Source organism: Thermobia domestica, chromosome 5 (genome assembly GCF_964235325.1).
Source record: "Thermobia domestica chromosome 5, izTheDome1.hap1.1, whole genome shotgun sequence".
Lineage (NCBI taxonomy): Eukaryota > Metazoa > Arthropoda > Insecta > Zygentoma > Lepismatidae > Thermobia > Thermobia domestica.
The window spans coordinates 154,373,738-154,397,255 of record NC_137458.1 but is presented as its reverse complement, the minus strand read 5'-3'; the positions used below and the strand labels follow the sequence as shown (position 1 = coordinate 154,397,255).

The window sequence follows — 23,518 nt, the reverse complement described above, 5'->3', positions numbered from 1 at the left end:
AGAACGGATATAATGGGGTTTATTTTCATTCTTCTTCTGTTTCCAGACTGATATTGTGTGTCTGAGGTGTCAGAAGTGAGTATAGAAACTAGGGAGGTTCAGTTCCCATTTCACCATTGCATTTGTCATCATCATCATCATCATATTTTACTGGCAGACCACTTGCTGCAACTCAGAAGCTTCCATGATCCACGGTCTTCGGTTAACTTCATCGTCTTCACGCATGATTTTTCTATTTTGGTATCGTCCAGTAATTGTGGTCTCTATTCGTCCCCTCCCTCTTTTTCCTGCCACCATATCCTCTAGCACGTCCTTGATGATACAGTCTTAAACATCGGAAGTGGGGAGAAGCCGCCTTCACAATATACTTTATGATGTAATTTGTTTGACAAACGGAATTGGATTAGCGAATATTTTGCGTACAAAGACGAATGAGCGTTCTCGTACGTCACATTTTTTCGTCACTTATCACTATCACCCTACTCCAGTTTTCACTCTTATCCAACTTCAGTAGCAGTATCTTACCCATTGCTATTCCTTAGTTTGCTGCACAATCGGTGCAGGAAATTTGTGTTTAGAACTGTTTAGCCTGACATTTATTTCAATCATATGTTCTCTATTCGTTTCATATGTTCTCTCGATTTCGTATTGCTTCCATCAAAAATTTCATTGCAACGATTTATAAACCATCATTAAAAAAAAAAAAAAAAAAAAAAAAACTTCTAACACACAATTGTTAGACTCTTGTTTCGTACCCTCCAATTCGCCGTTCTAAATGAATTTGCGCGATTGGAATGGCAAAAGAGTTTAAAATATATGAATTTAAGAAGGATTTATTTACAGACTTATTACTCTTTCTGTCTTTCTTGTTCTTTCTTCGAAAGAAAACATACGGCGGAAGAAATGTGGCAACAGCGCGCTCCATTTACTCTGTACTGCAATCTAAGAGTGGGACGCTCTATAGTATTTATATTTACAAGTGTAATGTTACTAGTGTCAAATCATTACAAGGGCTACACTAGAATATTAAAATAACTGAGAACGTATATAAGAAAGCTGTGTAACATATTAATTTCCACTGGTGGAATATTTCTGCACAATGTAGGAAACCTATATTTAATGTTTACAAGCTAGGGTTACTAGTGTGAAACCATGTAAAACCATTACAATTGTTCTGATCTGTGTGATTTTATGCGATAGCAAGAGTGTTTTTTTTTTTTTTTTTTTTTTTTTCACTATCCTCGTTTACGCACATACCCTCCGTCGCTGATGCGTCTGCTCCCTGCTGCGCTCGTGCTCTTCCTCGGTTAGATAGCAATCTTGCTTTTTGTAGCCACCTAGTACAATTTGGTTTGTGTTTTTTTGCCACACTTTAGTATTAGATTCCTAGAAACGCGGAATTGGAATAGAGTATATCTCTCCTGCCAAAAGTGAAAATGAGAAAGGATTTTTTTTAAAAAAAAAAAAACACATCCTAAAAGGAATAAAGAGGTATTAAAACTTGTGAAACGAATTCGTTGCCATATAAATTGTTCGTTAAAAAGAAGGAAATGCAAATTTCAGCATTTTCTAAAATTTCGCTTCTAAGGGAGAGAGGACATTTCTATAACTTTCAAATTTCCCTTTCTTTATTCAGAAAGTGTCCAATGAAAGGACTCGCTTAATTTAGAGGTGTGAAATTTGGAACAAATGTTTTCATTAAAAATAATCGAACACGTGTTTCAACTTTTAGGAAACCTCGGTTCTGAATGAGAATGGGGAACAATTTCTATAATATTCAAATTTCAGGTATTATATTTATTACACTTTATTTTTCCATTGTATAATTTATTTTTGATATAGTTGCCTGCAATTTTAACTTAAAGACAGCTTAAATCTCTGGACATGCGCTTGGATGAATAAGTATTGTTAGAGGCGCATGAGATAAAAGAAAGAGAAAATATTGAATACCACTCGTCCCTCTCGTGACACGATGGTGTATCTAAAAAAATATATCAAAAGTGAGATAACTATCACTATAACTACTTGTTAAACTCTACAAGATGCTACAAGTTACATGCCTCAGTGAAGATTATTAGCTGAGATACAGCTTCTTGAGCAATAGATGTATCTCAGGAATATCGGACCTGTCTCGCTGCGAGTATCTTGAAATACAGAGTTTGTAGTTTCATGATTGAGATACGCGCGTATCCAGAGAGGGACGCACTGTTCTATTGAAACTGAAAGTGGTGAGTTCTAATTTCGACATTGTTCTATCATAGTTCAGAAGCCTACTCCTGTTCCACAATGTGAAATGGAACTCAGTTGCTTTTTGAAATCAATACAATATAAATTACCTTCGACAAATGGAAATAAGTTAGCATGTAGGACCGGATTTCTAAGAACGCTGAGTGGACTGCAGCCTAGAGCCGTTAGGCTATGTGATCTGTGGCCCGGAGCGGCAAATATCTATTTTTTGAAGCGACATATTTCGTAAAACTTGTGCATTTCTTTGTCCTCTTTAGAAAAATGTTAATAAGCTAATATTTTGAGCTGCGAAAATAGCCAATTGTCGGTGTATTTCTTTTATTGAGCATCAAAATACTTTTCACTTGTGTAGTTAGTTACACGTAAGCCTACTTATACTAGGGAGATGTTTTATAGCCAGCTCTAGGTCACAGAAAAGACAACAAAATAGACAAGCTGATTTACGAGCTCTAATGCCATATAAATGATAAAAATAAAGCAGATGAGTATTTTGTTGTCCGCCTCATGACCTCGAAAAGCCCATAGAATATCTTTTTACTATAGATAAATTTAAGTGATTATCTTTAAACAACATTTTCTTGTAAAATATTAGATTTTGAAACGACTTAAAAACCTGTTTTCAAGTACAATAATTTCAAAAAAAATCTACGAGAATTCGACAAATCGATCATAGTCTCAGAGCCGTAGCTAGTGATTTCTGCGCGCGACGCGAAGTAGAATTTGGAGCTCCTCTATACTCACCTTATCAAGTTTTTTATTTTATTTTTATTTATTTATTTATTTATTTATTTATTTATTATTTTTTTTTTTTTTTTACATAAGCAAGCGGCTTTTGTTGTTATGCTACGCTGAATTTTGATCAAGCTTCTTGGACATACCATTGCAACAGCCAAAAGTGATCATTATATATTCTTTTATCAGTGGCGGATTTAGGCCGGGGCCGAGGGGCCTAGACCTCCCACTTTTTTGAGTGGTAGAAATAATTTAAGCTATTATTTATATATTTTTTAACGTTTAGAGTAAATATGATATACCTATCATAGTCTGGGTTCTGACTGCCCCCCCAGTTTTTACCTTCTAGATCCGCCTCTGTCTTTTACAAATAAGTGCTGTTTTGAAGATGCTTAATTTGAACTTTCTGTTTAACTTGACAAAACCATTTTTGTGTGTATACAAATCCATTTGGAGAACAGTTATGGAAAGAGCATGGAGCCAATTGTCCTACGTCAGGGAAACCGTGTTAGACATGCAGTTGGTGGACGCGGGTGGTGGCGCTGGAAATATCCGGGTCCCCTGAACATAGTAGTAACGTCAGAAATCGAGCCAAGGCCCGGAGACCCCGGAAATGGAGTCCCTCGGACTCGGGTTTCTTCTATTCCACTATTAAACAGGGAGTTCTTGAACGCGGGTGGTAGCGTTGGAAAAATCTTGGTCCCCTTAGCACATCGGTGATGTCAGAAAGGGAATCCGGGACTCGATGACTCAGAAATGGAATCCCGAAGCTTTTGCATTGGGTCCCTTCTATTTACCTATTAAACATGAAGTAGTTGTACACAGTTAGTGGCACTGGAAAGGACTTAGTCCCTTGAGCATACTGGTGATATCAGAAATCGAATCTGGGCCTTGAATCCATAAAAATAGGGTCTCGAAACTTTGGGCTTATGTTCCTTCTATTCGACTACTAAACGTGGAATTCTTGGATGCGAGTTGTACCAATGGAAACGTCTGGATTCCATTAGCACATTGGTGATGTTAGAAATGGAACCCGAGACTCAAGAAATGAGGTCCCGAAGTTTTGGATTCGGGTCTATTCGATTTGCCTATTAAGCATAGAGTTGTTGGACGAGAGTAGTAGCATTGGGAAGGTCTTAGTCCCTTGAACACAGTTGTGATGTCAGAAATCGGGCCCTGGCCTCGATGCCTCAGAAATTAGATCCCGAAGTTTTTGGGCTCGGGTCCCTTCTATTCCTCTTTTAAACATGGAGTTGTTGGACGCAGGTGGTACCATTGGAAAAGTATAGTCGTTTGAGAACATGATAATGTTATAAATCGGGCCCTGGTGTCAAAGCTCAAGAAATGGGATCCCGAAGTTTCGGATTCGCACCCAATCTATTTCGCTATTAAACGTGGAGTTGATGGACGAGAGTGGTGGCGTAGGAAAGGTCAAGATCGTCTGAACATAGTGCGATGTCAGAAAATCGGGCCCTGGCCTTTTAGCCCCAGAAACGGGGTCCCAAAGTTGTAAGCTCGGATCCTTCGATTCTCCTTTTAAAGGTGGAGTTGTTGGACGCGGGTGGAGGCATTGGTAAGGCTCTAGAACACAAGGTAACATCAGAAATTGGGCTCTAGTCTCAAAACTTCAGAAGCTGGGTCCCGAAGCTTTAGATTCGGGTCCCTTCTATTTGTCTATTAAACGTGAAGTTGTTGCATGAAGGTGATAAGGTAGGAAAGGTCTGGGTCTTCTGAGCACAGCGGTGATATCAAAAATCGGGCTTGGACACCTGAAACCTCAGAAATGGGATCCCAAAGTCTTTGGCTCGGGTTCCTTTTATTTGCCTCTTCAACATGTAGTTATAGGACGAAAGTGGTGGCGTTGGAAAGTCTTTGTCTCTTGAACACAGCGTTGATGCAGAAATCGGTTTGGGGCATCCAATTTTCAGAGTGTGTCGTAAACCTTTTCTGTAGCTTAATCTCACTATTTGATTGAGCAAGATAAAACAATATTTATAGCTGAATTGAATGCTTTATCTTGCAAATCAAGTATTGAGATTGAGCCAGAGCAAAGGTTTACAACACAACCCAAAACGTCGGGGCCAGAACCTGATTTCTGACATCACAGTGCTCAAGAGACCAAGACCTTTCCAACGTCACCATCTTCGTCCAAAAACACCTTGTTTAATAGCCGAATATAAGAACGCGAATCCAGTATTTTGGGATCCCATTTCTGGGGTCTGGAATCCAGGGCCCGATTTCTGACATTACTGCTATGCTCAGAGGACTCGAACCTTTCCAACGCCACCACCCACGTACAACAATTCCATGTTCAATAGGCGTATAAAAAGAACCCGTGTCCAAACCTTCGGGACCCCATTTTTGGGGCCTCATGACCGGGGCCCGGTTTCTGACATCATCGCTTTGCTCAGAAGACCCGGACTTTTCCAATGTTACCACCTGCATCCACTAACTCCATGTGTAACACGGCTTTCCTACCGTAGAAGGATTTTAATGGAATTTTCTCCACACTCTTTACAACTATTTACAACGTTTCATACTATCCATAAGAAATGCAATTTCAATACATTAAAAACTATGTTCTTTTAGAATATTCTAAATGGGTAACAGCATTAGTTTCCAGTAAAAATTGTAAACTTTCGTAATTTTATTCTCTATGTGACCACACAAATAGCATTTTAATTTCGAATCTTTTACGATGAAAAAAAAATATTTTGTGAAATGTAATGGATACGTATAATGTGTGTATATTTTGTATGTATGTAGATAGATTAAAAAATCACAGAACTAGATACGTATGCACAAAAAAATATCCATGGAGAAATTATCCCAATAAACTCATTCAAATTGGAAGCAATTCATATGTCAATTGAATAAAAAAAAGTCACTGTAGTGACGAAATTCATTGGGTTAAATTCTGACCCCTTAAGCTCCTAATCTATTTCAAGTTCAAAAATGTTATTATTTTTGTTTACCTTCGTTTTTAATATTCCCGCGCAAACAACAGCTAGCATGTTCTCTTCACTCCTCTCATTTTCATACGTTCATTCTCTCCAACGTGATTAACCCGATTGGGTAGAAAAGCGTGATTAACTAAGAAAATTCATCACCATCAAAACTCCGAACACGTATTTCAGACTTTGACCGTTTCTGATTTTGAAAATGCTTCTGCGTAATCTGTAAGTCACTACTTGGCACTTTGATATCACATCGTCATTAACTAATCATGTATATAACAACTTGTTTTAAGTAATAAGTGAAAACTTATTGAAACGTCTGAGTTGCGAGCGGAGCGAGCAAGAAACTTTTTAACAAATCCATTTCTTTTCTAAACGACAACAATATTGGTTTATCAAAGCGCCAGGACTTTTACGGGGCATCGCATCGTTTCCTCATTTCAAATACTCAAATACTCTTCTTTCCTTCTTGCTCGTTCGTCGCCTCCTTGCTATTAGCTCCCGGGGCGATTGCCCCGCTCTCCCCCTAGCTCCGGCTCTGCCTAGTCTACAGGCTGCAAAACCCTAAATCTGGCCTTATAAGCATGACTAAAAGAGTAAGAAAAACAAAGAAAAATGAAATGAAATCTTTGAGTTTTACGTCCCACGATTATGTCGGTTAGGCTAAAGGAGACGGTGATGATGAGTAATCCCGTGAAACGGGAGAATCCCGAGGAAACCCACATACACGGTGTTTGTCTACCATAAAGTTCACTTGGCTGGGAAAAAACAAAGATTTAAACAATATTACAATGAAACAGTACATGGCGTGGTCCAATGATTAAATATTAACAAAGTAAAAAATATTTACATTTATATTATTTACCTAAGTATAGTTCGTAAAAATTACATTTCTTCCTTAGTGGAGAGATTGAAATTAGTGAAAGATGAAGACACAGAGAATATGATAATAATGAAAAACAAATAATGGAAAAGCCGGAAAACGAGACTAATTATATTAAGTTACCAACTACACAGAATAATTAAGTCCATAATTGAAGAGGAAATTGTAGTGACAATTCACACACAGAAATAGAGAAAGACGACAGTGTGTTTTCTTTCAGAAAGAGACAAAAAGAAAAGTTTCCTACATACATTCAAGTTGATATAATAATATTGTGACACAATTCATATCTATCTGGGATCAACCGCATCGTTAACGCGTAAAAGTAGAAAGTAACATTGTCTAAGTTTTACGATGCAGAATTGCTTAGAATTTGGAAATTTCTGATGACAAATACCTACTTGGGGTTAAGTTCCAAACTTGGTCGTCCATTTCTAGCGAAATGTTGAAAATTTTACCGGTAAAAATGGATAATTTGCGCGTTTGTGTGCTTGATAATATGAGAACGAAACTTGTGTGTATTTTTTTTTTATAAGCGGATATAATGATGGAACTCTTAGGCAAGCGGAGGGAACTCCTTCGCCTAAGGTTCCCGCGTGGTTGAATTGTGGGAAAGTAACGAGTATTCGTATTCTGAACGTGGCTGGAGCTGTGTAGAGAAATTCCTGTTGGTTTCCTTACGCAGAGACGAGAACTTATACTCTATTAATTTTAACAAAATGGGTCCATACTTTCCTAAGCTAATCCGACCCTATTAGTAAGATTGACCCCATACGCAGATGAAATTATTGGAGATTTTCAGTGTGGATTTAGACGAAATCGTTCAACTATCCACCAAATATTTACCATTCGCCAAATACTCCAAAACAAGTGGGAATACAATATCCCGGTACATCACTATTTATTGATTTTAAAAAGGCTTTCGACTCGGTTAGGAGAGAAATATTATGCAACGTTCTTACAGAACTTGAAACACCGAGAAAGCTAATTAGATTAATTAAGATGTGTTTAAATGAATCCCAAAGTAAAGTCCGGGTAGGAAAATTTTTGTCCACGGGCTTTCACGTCGAAAATGGTCTGAAACAAGGAGATGCGTTGTCGCCATTATTATTCAACTTTGTGCTGGAATACGCTATAAGGAAAATCAAAGATAGCCACCAGGGCCTAGAGTTGAACGGTATTCACCAAGTTATGGCATATGCTGATGATGTAAATTTAATAGGAGATGATAGAAGAACAATAGAAAGAAATGCACAATCTTAATAAATGCTTGCAGGGACATGGGTTTAGAAGTAAATGCAGAGAAAACTAAATACATGGAAGTGCGTCGGGACCGTAAATACGGTAAATTATGAATGCGTTAAAATCTTAAATAATACTTTTGATAAAGTAGATACTTTCAAATATCTAGGATCAATATTAACAGACGAAAACCATATTCACAAAGAAATTAAATGTCGACTAAAAGCAGGGAATTCGTATTATTATTCAAATCAAAATCTCTTGTCGTCGCGAATTTTGTCGAGGAATTTGAAGCTTAAAATATATAAAAAGAGAATCATGCCTGTGGTTCTGTATGGTTGCGAAACATGGTCGCTTACTCTGAGGGAAGAATATAGACTGAAAGTATTTGAGAACAAGATCCTGAGACTAATATTTGGACCCAAGAGGAACGGGAATGGAGAATGACGGAAACTTCATAACGAGGAACTACATAATTTATACGATTTACCAAACATTGTTCGGATCATCAAGCCTAGGAGGCTTAGGTGGGCAAGTCAAGTAGCTAGGATGGAAGAAAGTAGAAACGCTTTCAAACTCTTGACTGGAAAATCAATCGGAAAACGACCATTAGGAAGACCTAGGCGCAAATGGGAGGACAATATTAAGATGGATCTCGCAGATCATGTGTTTAGTCCTTCTTATTTATTCTTTCTTCTTAATTTAATCTAATTTATATTATTTGGCCGACTCAACAATAATCTGCACCGATGGAATTATGTGATTTACTGGCAACAAAAACCTGAAATTCTATGCCTGAGATCATAAATCAGATTAAAAACAAGAAAATCATAAAAATTACTGCAATAAAAAACAAATCATTGTAATAATTGAAGTTTAATTAAAATAACATATCTGAATATAACATATTGTACATGATTTATTATGAAGAAACATTGGAGTTTAGCAGGGGTGTAGCCAGCAGGTTTGTGTAGGGGGGGCCCGTCGTTTTTGAGCGGGGGCCAGCTAAAATGTACAAAGCCAAAAAAATGTGTTGCTGCTAATGTTTTTGAAACCTGAAAGAAGGGAAAATGTTGGTTTCCTTCTGGAAGACTAAGAACACTATTTTAGCTTATTATTATTATTATTATTAATTATTATTATTATTATTATTATTATTATTATTATTATCCATAAATTATATTCAATCCAAACGCTATACTTTTGTGCATAACTATAAAGGTAACCAAGAATGTTCTGTCCCTTTTCGTGGAGGTCTGTGTTCAATTGGACTTCACACTGTGAGATGAATGCAAGTGGAGATAAGGCGAACGTCAGTTGTTGGTGTGGGTATATCCAACATACTACCTGGTTGTGGCAATTCAGACACACCGTGAACTTGCCTAAAGACAGAGGGAACATGGGACATCCACAGAGCGTCATAAGAGCATGTATGCTGAACGAGTTCAAATGGAGGTCAAACGCCGCTGTAACAGGACAGAAGATATGCCAGGCCTTTGGTGAGGGTGTCGTGACGACGCGGACATTGCAGCGATGGTTTAACAAGTTTAAGAACGATGACGAAACACCCGAAAACACCACGTGCCAGAAGACCAACACATGTACGAAGAGGAACTGGGACTACAATTCAGTATGTGGTGAAACCATTCGGCAGCACATCCATCAACTTGTGAAGCACTACAAGTTGGGTCGATGGGTCTCTCATATTTTGACTATGGGCCAGAAGGCAACGCGGCAGTCGCCTGTGTTTATTTACTGTTTCGGAGCCATTTCTGGACAGGGTGTTGACATGTGATAAAAAATGTGTCCTATACGAAGCTCCACGGCGCCGTCATCATTGGTTAGCATCCCATGAACCGATTTCAAAACAGCAGAAACCAGCACTGTACCAGAAGAAGGTCCTTCTGTGTGTTTGGTGCATCGTGCATCGGGAACTGCTACCAGCTGGTCAGAGTATCAATGCCACTGTGTACTGTCAGCAGTTGAGCTGTGCTCAACAAAAACTCAAAACTCTGGAGCCATCACTTCTGAATTGCAAGTGGGTCCTCGTTTACGGGACAACGCTAAGTCCCACGTGGCTAGGATGACTCAGGACACCATTTTCCGCCTTGGATGGGAAACAATATTGCAACCACTATATTCTCCGGGTATTGCACCGTCCGATTATCACCTGTTCCATTCTTTGGAAAATCACCTTAGAGGACGCCAGTTCAAATCCCTAGTAAAAGTCCAAAATGCACCTCATACTTTCTTCGTTTCACGGCCCACCAAGTTCTACCGCGATGGATTGCATGGCCTTCCAGAACGTTTTCAGAAGATCGTCGATGCTGATGGGGACTATTTTTGACTTCCATAGGTGACATAGGTGATATATCGATGTTCGAAGGTAGTGGGTGAAAAAGCAACAAAACTTTTCCTGGTTACCTTTATATTTAAATTTAAGACCTTTTATACAGAACCTATCTACACAAGATTGATTTTCTTTGAAATTTCACTTAATTTCTTTATGGTTTCCTGACAAAAATATTTATTTATTATTCGTGACTAAAACAAAACAGAATTATTTTATTACACTGAGTAGAAATAAAAGAGAGCGAATGAAATCCAAATTGAATAAAAGCATTGTTTCTCACCAAATTTTCCATCCTCTATGTCTTTTAAAACACGTTAAAGCATATAAAATATACTGTACTTACAAATCAGTTTAGTACCTTTGTTTTATGGCTGTATTTGTAGTACCTTGTTAAAACGTTTGTCTTAAAACTGTCAAATATAAATCGCAGTAAATTGTGTAATCTGCTGTCACAAGAAGTATCCTATTTTTCGATCGGTATAAGGAAGATATACTATACTATTTTTCGATCGGTATAGAAAAACAATATTTCTCCATGCTATTTTATCATAAATTATTAATTGTCAATAAACTTTGTTACTTTTAAATGAATGAAGCGAGACAATTTTACTATGATGTTTTAAAAGTTGGTCATTTGGGGGAGCCAGGAAACCATTTGGGGGGCCGGGCCCCAATGGGCCCCCCCTTGGCTACACCCCTGGAGTTTAGACTAAAATAAAAGGGCAACTGAAATAAATAAGTTGTATATTTAAGTGAAACTGAAAATACGAAGTTGCTCATTTCGTATTACTGTTCAGATTGTCATTACGTTATAATGGATTATGCTGAATGAATACTGACAGTCCGACACATTCCAAGTTCTTGAATCCAATTCAGAGCTTTCAGTTGTAATAAAATATTCTAATTCGAACCTCGATCTTATCAAAATTCCCAGTAAAATCACTTGCATTGTCTGCATATACAGGGATAAAAGTGATTCAAAAATATATATGGCGTCCCTCCACTTCCTAAAAATTACAATGGGCCAAGATAGGCATGGGGGATGGTGTGACGTGATCCGTCCTCCTACCTTTTCAGATCCCCTTTTACCCCTGTAGCATATAGATATAACTTAATTTTGAATGTTATCCTTAGACCATTTACAGGCAGGGGTGTCATTTAGGGGGCAGGAGGGGGCAATTGCCCCCCAAGAGTTTGAGATTTACGTATACTTTAATCGATTGTTTACTAACATATTAGTACAACACGTAAAAGTCTTAAGTCAGTGGTGCTCTTGCCTCATCAAGCGAAGTCTGAAATGACGCTCCTGTTTACAGGGGCAAAAAATTATTCGAAAGTAGGTCGTCCGCCTAGTTTTTGGGTAAAAGCGTAATAATTGGCTCCTTTATGTACCAAACTTTAATATATACTTCAAATAGTATTGCAGAGCGAGCGTCAGCAAGTGAAGGCAGGTTAAAGCCCCATAAGGCACGTTGTTTTCTGTCTTTATTACAGCTAAATGGGAAGGGGAACCTGTGTTTTAGAATCTTGCCGTCATGTTGGTTATGTTACTGTTACATTGACAAGTATGACTTTCTCCACATTCCTTTACAGTTATTTGCTTACTGCATTTTCTACAATAAGTTTTAGATTTATTAAACCATTACTTTTACTTACTTTTAATAGATTTCCCTGATTATCACCAGCCATGTTTACAAAACAAATGCTTATTTCATTCCCCTAATCCTACCATGAAGTAATCTCGTGCCAATTAGTTCCCTCCGCTTGGCAAATAGTTCCAAGTTTAGAATCGTTTATATAGGAACATAAACACAACTTCCGTTCTCCTTATACATTATCAAGCACACAAACAAGCAGATTATTAATTTCTTCCCGGTAAATGCTCAGAATTTTGCTAGAAACTCATGACCAACTTTGGAAATTTATCCTTTAAAGGAACACAACACCAGATAATTTCAAGTATAGGAGTACGACAAACTTGACTATAGTATGTTCGAAATGTCTGCTTATCTGTATGAAACTAACTAACTAACTAACTCTATGGCCTATGGAACCCGGAGGTTCAATGCCGCGTTTAGAAAAGTTATCCACTGACTTCTATCCTTAGCCAATTGGATACAGTTTCTACTTTGTATTCCAATCTCTGCGACATCCATCTTAATATTGCCCTCCCATCTGCGCCTAGGTCTTCCTAATGGTCGTTTTCCGATTGATCTTCCAGTAAAAACTTTGAAAGCGTTTCTACTTTCTTCCATTCTAGCTGCATGACCTGCCCACCTAAGCCTCCTAGACTTGATGATCCGAACAATGTTGAATAAACCGTATAAATTATGTAGTTCCTCGTTATGAAGTTTCAGTCATTCCCCATTCCCGTTCTTCTTGGGTCCAAATATTAGTCTCAGGATCTTGTTCTCAAATACTTTCAGTCTATGTTCTTCCCTCAGAGTAAGCGACCATGTTTCGCAACCATACAGAACCACAGGCATGATTATCGTTTTATATATTTTAAGCTTCAAATTCCTCGACAAAATTCGCGACGACAAGAGATTTTGATTTGAATAATAATACGAATTCCCTGCTTTTAGTCGACATTTAATTTCTTTGTGAATATGATTTTCATTTGTTAATATTGATCCTAAAGTTTTGAAAGTATCCACTTTATCAAAAGTATTATTTAATATTTTAATGCATTCACAATTTGCCATATTACGGTCCTTCGCACTTCCATGTACCGGTATTTAGTTTCATCTGCATTTACTTCTGAACTCATGTCCCTGCAAGCGTTTAATAAGATCTCTGCATATCTTTCTATTGTTCTCCTATCATCCCCTATTAAATTTACATCATCAGCATATGCCATAACGTGGTGAATACCGTTCAACTCTAGGCCCTGGGTGCTATCTTTGATTTTCCTTATAGCGTATTCCAGCACAAAGTTAAATAATAATGGCGACAACGCATCTCCTTGTTTCAGACCATTTTCGACGTGAAAGTTCGTGTACAAAAATTTTCCTACCCGGACTTTATTTTGGGATTCATTAGACATATCTTAATTAATCTAGTTAGCTTTCTCGGTATTCCAAGTTCTGTAAGAACGTTGTATGTTTCTCTCCTAACCGAGTCGAAAGCCTTTCTAAAATCAATAATAGTTGATGTATCGGGGTATTGTATTCCTACTTTATTCTAGTATTTGGTGAATGGTAAATATTTGGTGGATAGTTGATCGATTTCGTCTAAATCCACAGTGATAATCTCCAATAATTTCATCTGCGTATGGGGTCAATCTTGCTAATAAAGGATTTTATAGGATGTTGACAGAAGAGAAATGCCTCGATAATTATTACAGTCAGTTTTGTCGCCTTTCTTGTGAATTGGAACAATAATTGATTCTTTCCACTCTTGTGGCAATTGTTCCTTGTTCCAGATAAGGAGAATGAGTTTGTGTATCTTGTTCCACAATAAAATTAACTCAGCCGGAATTTCGTTTACACCCTGAGATTTTTGTTTCTTTAATTTCTTTATAATGGTTTCTACTTCTATTCGGTTGGGTTCTAGAATGTACGATTCTGCGGTGTGTATCTCCCTTTCTGCACGCAATTAGTTTTTGGCTGCGTGTTCAGCAAATCGTCAGAGAAATATTTCCATCTATTTAAGAGGTTATCTGTATCAGTGAGAACTGTTCCGTCAGCTTCCTTTAATATGTAAGTACGAGGTTGATACGCTTTCTTAAATTCTCTGATCCCCTTATACATGTCCCGAATATTTTTATTTTTACTATTATCTTCGAATTTCTTAATTTTAGCTTTCAAAAAATCGCGTTTCTTTGTTCTAAAAGTTTTGGAAGTTTCCAGCCTGATATCTGCGAAATTTTGTGTAGTTATTTCATTCGGAAATAATGAAACAGCGAAGTTATTATGTGCTACACTAGTTATATCTGAATCAGTACGAAGGACGTACATGTTATATTTATTTTATGCTATTGGTGCAACTTTATATGTAGACGTAAGTGAGGTCATATTTGTATTGTACTGGTGATTTGGAAGTAAATGTTGTAAAGTTCTGCTTATGCAGGTATAGGTAGAGCAAATTATAGTCTGAGAATCGTTTTCTCCCACTACCAAGTTTTATTATAAAATCCTCTCTTCTATAAACAGTATGTTGCACAAATCACTATAATGTAAAATCCACTAATACTTGGGTAAAATATGGTATCCCAAGACCCGAACAGCTTAGTGAAGGATCTTCACAGAACTCCGAGCAAGTTAGGTGGAGTAGGTGACATATTTTTGGATTTGGAGACCAGAATTTTTTAATGAAATTTCGTACTTTTCGTTATATTTTCTGTATTTTTTCTTTGTTCAGGTTAGGTTAACTTAGTACTTACCTTTACCTAGTAATTACATTTTCGTAAGATCAACTCATTTCCCCTAAAACATTGTGTTTTTACCTGATTTCCCTCTCCCAAATTCAAAATCATCCCGGAGTGGATTTTGGATCCGCAATGCTCCACGCAAGCAGAGGGAGGTTAAAGGCCACAAAGCTTCATGCAAGCTGGGTGACTGAGGTTAGGAGTCCCATAGGGTACCGAGTAAACTAAAGGCTTTTGGTTAGGTTCCTCTCAATGCTCTAGGCAAGCTGAGAGAATGGAAGTGACCAGCCGTAGACCGATAATAATTGCTGTGATCCTCCTGGTTGTATACATGCTACAATGTGGCCGTGCGCTGGTGTTTTTGTCTGCCGCAGTAGTAAGTCGTAGTAGGACGCACATGGTTAATGTTTATAAGCATAAGCATGTGTAGGTTGTTTGTCAACAGAGCCATGTGCGCAATATTACAATATAAAGAATAAAATATTTATTAGCGAAAAAACGTTTTTATATATATAAATATGTGTGTGTGTCTTAAGAAAAATATTACAAATATAAATACAAATAAGAATACAGGAAGGGTGAATCAAGTTAAATGGCATGTCTTTTTAACAAAATATGTAAAAGAGAATCAAAATAAAATGGGCTAAATTCTAAAGTTGGTCCTCTGTTTCCAGCAACATTTTGAAAACTTGCCGAGAAAAATGGATAATTCGCTCGTATGTGTGCTTGATAATATGTAAGGAGAGCGGAAGTTGTGGTTATAAACATCGAACTATTTGGCAAGCGGAGGGAACTACTTCGCGCAAGGTTACCGCATGGTTGGATTGTAGGAAAGTAACGAGCATTTGTATTCTGTACATTTCTTCAGGTGTACAGAGACCTTGCCCGGATGTAAGCAAACAATAATACAGTTTGTGAAACAATACTGATAATAATTATTTTTTTGGAACTGTGTGAAAGTCATAGAATAATAAATGTAACAAATAGCAAAAGGAGAAAGTTATAATTTTTAACATGACGGTCGCATAGTGAAAAAGTGCTACTGGTGGAAGGCAACAACGAAGGTAACATTTTTTGAGAATGCTTATTTATGTCTGGCCTAACCTAACCTTACGCTTTTTGTCGAAAACCAGGCGGACGACCAACTTCAGAGTATGCCCTTGTATGTGTCTATAAGAAGACCGTCTTACCGACAGCTAGGACAGCCTCAATTTGTCCTTATAGTACCGGTATATTTTACTTTATCACAGCAGCCCTTTCAGGGCTGGATTAAGCCATCTGGAGGCCCGGGCTAGAAAAAATATGTAGACCCTGGTGACTTCACCTCATACATTTCTATGAAAGTACCAGTAGGAAAGTTAAAGGAATATGTTTCATATTTTTGGTCATATTTTATATTATGATTATGATTGTATCTTCATGGTTCTTTTTTCATACCCAGTTGAGATTTGGATGAGAGTGGAGGCCCCTGTCCACTTGGAGGCCTGGGGCTATAGCTCCCCTAAGCCCCCCTTAATCCGGCCCTGAGCCCTTTATGACAGCATTCATAAAAGATTTTAACAAAAAATAAATAAATCAAATATCGAGACTTCCCTGAAAACAAATAGACTAACACACCCGCCATTGATATGCACCCACATAAATTTTGGGAAGTCGGCGCCGTTGATCTCAGGTAAGTAGAAACAAATGAAAAAGGAAGAAAGTAAATCATAAACAAATTTACCAGACGTGTTCAGAAGATGCTGTCTACAATGCACTGGACAGAGTGGGTTGGTGGATCATAGTGAGTCAGAGTGGGTCACGGTAGGTGATGGGTCGCAGTGGGTCACGTCCTGTTGATCCACAACCCACTGACCCATTCACAAATCTTGACTCATGCCACACGGACCCACTCCATCTCTGGACAGAATAAGGAGGGTCTCACACTCACCCACAGGTATATCATTCCATTGAGTTGATGATTAAGCTGCACAAAATAGTATGAGTAAGTGTTATATCGAATTCATAGTTTCCGAGAGAATGAAAAAGATATTAATTCGTAAACCTAACAATTGAAGCTCTGTGAGAACCAAGCTACTTATTGAGATGAAGCTCATACTCAAGTATACTCTCATTATCTTCTTAATTATAACACTAGCTAGATGTCAATATACTGCATAATATGGTTAATGAGAAGTATCTGAAATTATCATTAACTATTACATTTTACGTGTAATTTCTGTTTAACTGCTGTTACTGTTCTTTAAACTGTTGTGAAATGTCAGTGAATAGATCTCCTCAAGCTTTAAGGATAAATTCTCATGTGTAGTTTTTGAGAAAATAAAAAAACTAACTTCGTAGAGCTAAAAAAATTGTGTCTTTCGTTGACAACAGTTTCCATTTTGCTGATAGAAATCATTATTTATTTATGTACGTAGTCTATATGTAGCAAAACAACACTGCTAACTATCATATTGTTTATGTTTTCATAACAGTGATACACAATCCACAGTCTTTGCGCACATACTACTTCTAAAAATTTTAGTCGATTTCAACAAGCAATTTACTTCCAAAGGTTCACTTTTCGAACATATGTACATTGTGTTCACGATCGAAAAATAGAAAGAAAATGGAATCTATCCTTCTCCTCCTCTTGTACTTGGACTATATCTATCTACTGAAAGCTGGCTTTTTTGAGTGCAGAGGACAAGGATTGAATTGGTGTCACTTAGTTTGATTGACGTCTTCAACAAGAGTTTTCTCTTTCATCTCGAATTTCAAACTAACGACTCTTTTTTTTAATTCAACCCACTTGAACGAATGATTTATGTACGTGTAACAACGAAAAGAGAAGGTCCCTTTATAATATATTAAATGTCACGACGTGAGCTACGTCTTCTTGAACAGAAGCAAGCTATTTTATCTTCTATTTCTAGATTTCACTCTGAAACTTTACTTAATTCATGAGTCTTCTGTCAGCGTCTCTGTGTGAAGTTCGATAACAAGTGTCTATGTTAACGTTTGCAATTGTGTGACTTGCATGATGTTTTGAGCATACGCAAACGACAAAACCATTTGTTACATAGTATATCTGAAGAAGTAGAAAGAAGATATCTTTAAACTGCATATGTTAGTTTTGGGAAATACTATCATGTAGAAAGTATTTCGTTATGATACTTAGGAAATTCAAACAACGTTTGAGAGTACCACTGTCGCCGATTTCTGTATATTTTTGGAAAGGGCGGGGATTTAGGCTTGTCAAATATCATTTCATTGATGTCAGATTTCCTTGATGTCATTAGGACAAGACATCAGTGAGGATTTTAATACAAATATTTAGGCCCAAGCAAAATGCAAGAGAGTCCGGAAAACTTGCCCTCCATGATTGGCGTCCATGGAAGATAGTCAAAAAGAGGTAAAAAGCAACAGACACTTCCCTCTTAACTTTTTTGAAATAAACAAAACTCATACCCAATCTATACATATTTTCTACATGGATTATATCTTCCTGATGAAGATTTGATTACGTTACTAATTTGCATACACATTTGCCGTTTTAAGTATTCAAATACTACACTAGTTTCAAAAGTATTAAGGTTAAGGTATAACTCAGATATTAGGTTATACTAATGCTGAGTTCTCAGGGTAATTGTGCAAGCTCTTGAAACTTAGGTATACGTTTAGGCATGAGAGGAGCAAACGTTCACCATCTCATTCCTTTTCCACGATCCTTAATTGTTAAAATGTACAGTATTGTGGGTGTACTATAGAACACACGATTTTGATCTTAGGAGTGTTGATGACAAGGCGATAGTAGTTCAATATAGGAAAGTTCATTGCTCTGTCTAATATAAAATGCGAGTTATTGCTGTTCCACGATACTTGGAACGGAGAAACATGAGAATGAAAATTAGGGGTAAGAAAGATCATATTAGATCGTAATCCCAGTTTAGAGGATATAAAACAGATACGGCAAAAGTGTTGTATCCGAAATGATATGTCAGTATTAGTTTCAGCGCTGGGAAGTGCAGTTCGAAGATTAACTGTGGTAAGAAAAGCCTCAGGTACTGAAGGACAGGATCTTACAGAACTCACTTAAAGTGACAGCCATGGTACAATTGACGAAGAAGTAAAAGGTGCATATGACAGCTAGAAAGGCCCAATTCTCATTGAAACATAAGTAGGCATATACTATTCAAAAGTAACTAGGCATATACTATCCACAAGTAACAAGACAGGATTAATGAGTGTCTTATTCTGTATCAAACCTTGCAGAACAAAATTCATTTGGATTGTTCGACGAATCGTCACTAGCGACGAGAAACTAATTGTTTAACAAATAAAATCGGTAGACTAGGAGAGAATTCAAGCTCAAAATGTCAAAAGATACAAAAGTTTTTGGTAAATACGTCAGATGCATTTCAGAGGAGTAATCTATTGGGAGCTATTACTAATAAACCAAACATTAAATACACAGATGTACTGTAAACTACTGTACTGTTTTCGCAATGTTGTAAAAGAAATGTGATTGTCACTGATTAATTGTCATGAAGTCGTATTTATAGAGAAAAAACAAGGCTACATGCTGCAATGATACAGGGAAACATGCAGGAGATTGTACTCTGTAATGGCCTTGCCTTAACGGAGTATTACTTCTTACAACCTTCACGTAACTGTCTTCAGGGTCAGAAATACGAGGACATAGAGGACATTGGTGCCGGAACCTAAGGATTCTGACGTCTTCAACTTCTCAATAGTATCTTTGAGGAGGCTGATCCCCTCCCCCAAAGTTTCAAGGTATTTTTCTGTTTTTTCTATAAAACATTTTCCTGATTAGGGCCAAAAATGACTACTGTCCATAAAATATTGAAAATAATTATACTTACCGGAAATTAATATTGATAATTTTTTTCAGTAACTGATTCCCATTCGTCCAGTGTTTTCTTCGCATCAGAGCTTATGATCGAGAAATTTTGTAATAAACCATTATAATTCAATTTCAAATGGAAAAGACTTCCACAGAAGGTGGATGGTAAACCTGCCAGAGAGATGGCAAATGATTACAAACACTATTAATACTGAGATTAACACCAAATAATAGAAATAAAGAAAACTCTTGCATACGTTAAATATTTAATTCTGCATGTTGCATTAAATATTTACTCTGAGGGAAGGACGTAGACTGAAAGTATTTGAGAACAAGTTTCTGAGACGAATACGCACCCAAGAGGAACGACCATTAGGAAGACTTAGGCGAAGATGGAAGGATAATATTAAGATAGAACTCGCAGAAATAGGAATACAAAGTAGAAACTGGATCCAGTTAGCTAAGGATAGAAGTCACTGGAGAGCTTTTGTGAACGCGGCATCTTCGGGTTCCTTAGGCATTAGAGTTAGATTTTTTTCTTTTTAGCATGATACATTTATGATTTTGTCTTATATAATAGAATGACATTGTCATCTTACAAAATGGTGAGGTCACCAATCCTCCTCACCTGCTCCAGAGCCATTGCGTGTACTGTGGTCTTACATCACTCACACAAGTCGAAAATTATTACGAATAATTCCTTTTTTACAGGTTGCTACGGGCTGGGTGTAATCGATCCCGCTTTGTATAGAGACACTTTGGATTTAGAAGAAGATCTTCAGTTTCCAGACGGTCACCTTGGAAGAATATGGTTCTCTCTGAGATATGAACCAGCAACCGAGAAGCTTCTGGTCTCCCTATTAAAGGCAAAGAATCTCCCTAGTCGCACTGTAGGCACTGTTAACAGCTGTGACCCTTTCGTTAGGTAAGTACTGAACTACCAATAACGTTTTCCAACATACAGATTGCAAGAAACATTTCACTGAGTTTGTATCTGTGTTTATTTATTCTTTGTTCATTGCATTGTATGCTGTGTGATACACGTGTTCTAGATTATATTTGGCTAAGAGTTTTCTCTACTAGCATATATTTCTATTATTCATTTGAAAAGTGCTTGGAAGAATGAGATAACGTCAGTAATATGATAAAAAAATAAATAAAAATCAATAACTTTAATCACATAATTCCTTCGTTTAAATGTAGCTGAGAGCATGTGTATTCCGTATTTACGTCCTCGAGATACAGATTTGAAGAAAACATGCATGATGATGTAACTAAAAGTGAAATACCACAAGTTAGGTACGCAATTACATGTAGGTGACAGCAACATTATTTCATTGAGTAGTTGCAGTATATTATAATTTTACGATTCACATTGATATTGTTTCACGGATTTCATGTGTGTATATAGATTGATATTGCAACTAGCCAATTATAAACTTTTTATTCATATTGTACTTTGTTTTTTTTTTTTTTTTCAAATTTAATATCGTTTGTCAAGAAGAAAATGAGCAAACAACATATTATTTCGCATTAAAAAATTTATTCTAACATGTTAAGAACTATTATACAATCTTGTCTGTGAATTCCCTTTATGTGCTGGAACACCTTAACTTACATAATAGCTTCTTCATTATATAAAGCTTACATTGGTAATTTCCATCGTCTTCCTAAAATCCGATTTGTACATGAACCCGGATTTCTGGGTCTAACTTTTGAGCGCGTTACTCTACGTCATAATCACGGGTATTTTAGGTAAGAAATTCAATAAAGGTAAGAGTATAAAACCCTATGACACTTCCGGAGTGGCATTATGTTTAATTGGATGTTGTATCGCATCTTGCTTCTATGTCGATCTGAGACTGGAATTATATCTTAAAACTCCGTCAATGACTTTACTTAATAATGTGACTCTTATAAAGTTGCGAAAGAGTGCAAATCGACATCAACTAGCAGTTATTTTTGTGAACTTCAACTAAGATATTACTATCACATATAAAGTATAGGATGAATCTGAAAGATGTGCACAAACTCCGGGAGGTGATTCGTGACATGAAAAGAAGACAAATAGTCCTCTGGCATATTGTCGGGTTTCGCGTTGTATATGAGTGACAGAGATGACAACTTGAATCGAAAATCGAATCGTGACAATTGGAACGGAATAAAAAGATGTGCGCATACTTCGGAAAATGATTCGTGACATCAAAAGAAGTCAATAAGTCCTCTTTCATGTTGCCTAATTTCGCGTCGTGTACGAGTGACAGTGCCAACTTGCAATCGAAACTCCAATTTTGACAATTGGAACGGAATAGAAAGATGTACACAGCGTACACGATGCGGAATTCGACAACATGCAAGAGGACCTTTTGTCTTCTTTCGATGTCATGACTCACCTTCCGGAGTTTGTGCATTTCGTTCAGGTTCACCTATAGTGCCTACATGATTTAAATTTTCCTTACTTTCCTTTTATCAATTATGTATTAGTTATTCCCCACAAGCTTGCTGTACGCCATAAGTTAAAATCTTGGCTAATTTAAAGTTTTAATTATTTTCACTTAACTTTCGAATGCTCAAATCTAACAAGGGAACATATTATATTGATAGTAGCGTTGTCCAATCAAACAATCTGCAATCGATAGAGGAGTGAAGAAAAGTGAGAAATCCAAAGTTTTACGGGCCGACACCCAAAAACACAGGAGATACAGAGGAAAGATGAATCTAGAATGATGTCAAAATAGCAATGCAAAAGATACACTGACACAGAAAGAACTTCAAAATGAATAAAGTAATCAAAATGACATTTACACAACAGTATAGTAAGCAAACATTGTACCCACAGATATGCTCAATAACATTATATGTATTGTAGTGTTGCCAACGGAGCATGAAATGAAGTTCCATCTTAAAATATATAAAACGATAATCATGCCTGTTGTTCTGTATGGTTGCGAAACATGGTCGCCTACTCTGAGGGAAGAACATAGACTGAAGGTATTTGAGAACAAGATCCTGAGACGAATATTCGGACCCAAGAGGAACGGGAATGGGGAATGGCGGAAACTTCATAACGAGGAACTACATAATTTATTCGGTTTACCCAACATTGTTAGGGTCGTCAAGTCTAGGAGGCTTAGGTGGGCGGGTCATGTAGCTAGAATGGAAGAAAGTAGAAACGCTCTCAAAGTCTTGACTGGAAGACCAATCGGAAAACGACCATTAGGAAGATCTAGGCGCAGATGGGAGGACAATATTAAGATGGATCTCGCAGAGATAGGAATACAAAGTAGAAACTGGATCGAATTGGCTAAGGATAGAAGTCAATGGAGAGCTTTTGTGAACGCGACATTGAACCTCCGGTTGCATAGGCCATAGAGTTAGTTATTAATGCTGTCACTAATTTCGAACATTTTAAAAACACGTAGTTTGTAATGTATTGAAATTTCATTTCCTATCGATAGCATGAAACTTTGTAAATAGTTGTACTGTAAATTTCCATAACTGTTCTCCAAGTGGATCTGTATACTAATCAAATGTAGTTTTGTCAAGTTTCAAGTTTAACAAAAAGTCGAAAATAAGCCTCTTGAATACATAATAATCGCTTTTGACTGTTGTAATGGTATGTTCAACTAGCTTGATAAAAATTCGACGTAGCATAACAACAATAGCGGTTTCTCCTATATGAAAAAAAGGAAAAGTTTGGTAAGATGTGAATAGAGAGCAGCGAAATCGAGTGTACTTCGCCCCGGGCGCCGAAATTTCTACCTACGGCTCTGTTACGGTCTTTATTCTATTTTGAAGTACACAATTAAATTGAAACAATAGCAATTTTTAAGTTGCAATTACATCGTCACAATAGTTTCAAATCTGTAAATTGCCTGCACGCTAGCGG

General features: G+C 37.0%; 1 protein-coding gene across 1 annotated transcript in view; it reads left to right on the top strand.

Moving 5' to 3' along the window:
* The window catches only part of LOC145685285 (synaptotagmin-15-like), a 258,648-nt gene that overhangs the window by 13,927 nt on the left and 221,203 nt on the right, over positions 1 to 23,518 (top strand). Inside the window, exon 3 of the mRNA XM_081757654.1 lies at positions 20,341 to 20,554. Coding sequence (XP_081613780.1) covers positions 20,341 to 20,554 — 214 coding nt within the window. The remainder of the gene's footprint in view (positions 1 to 20,340; positions 20,555 to 23,518) is intronic.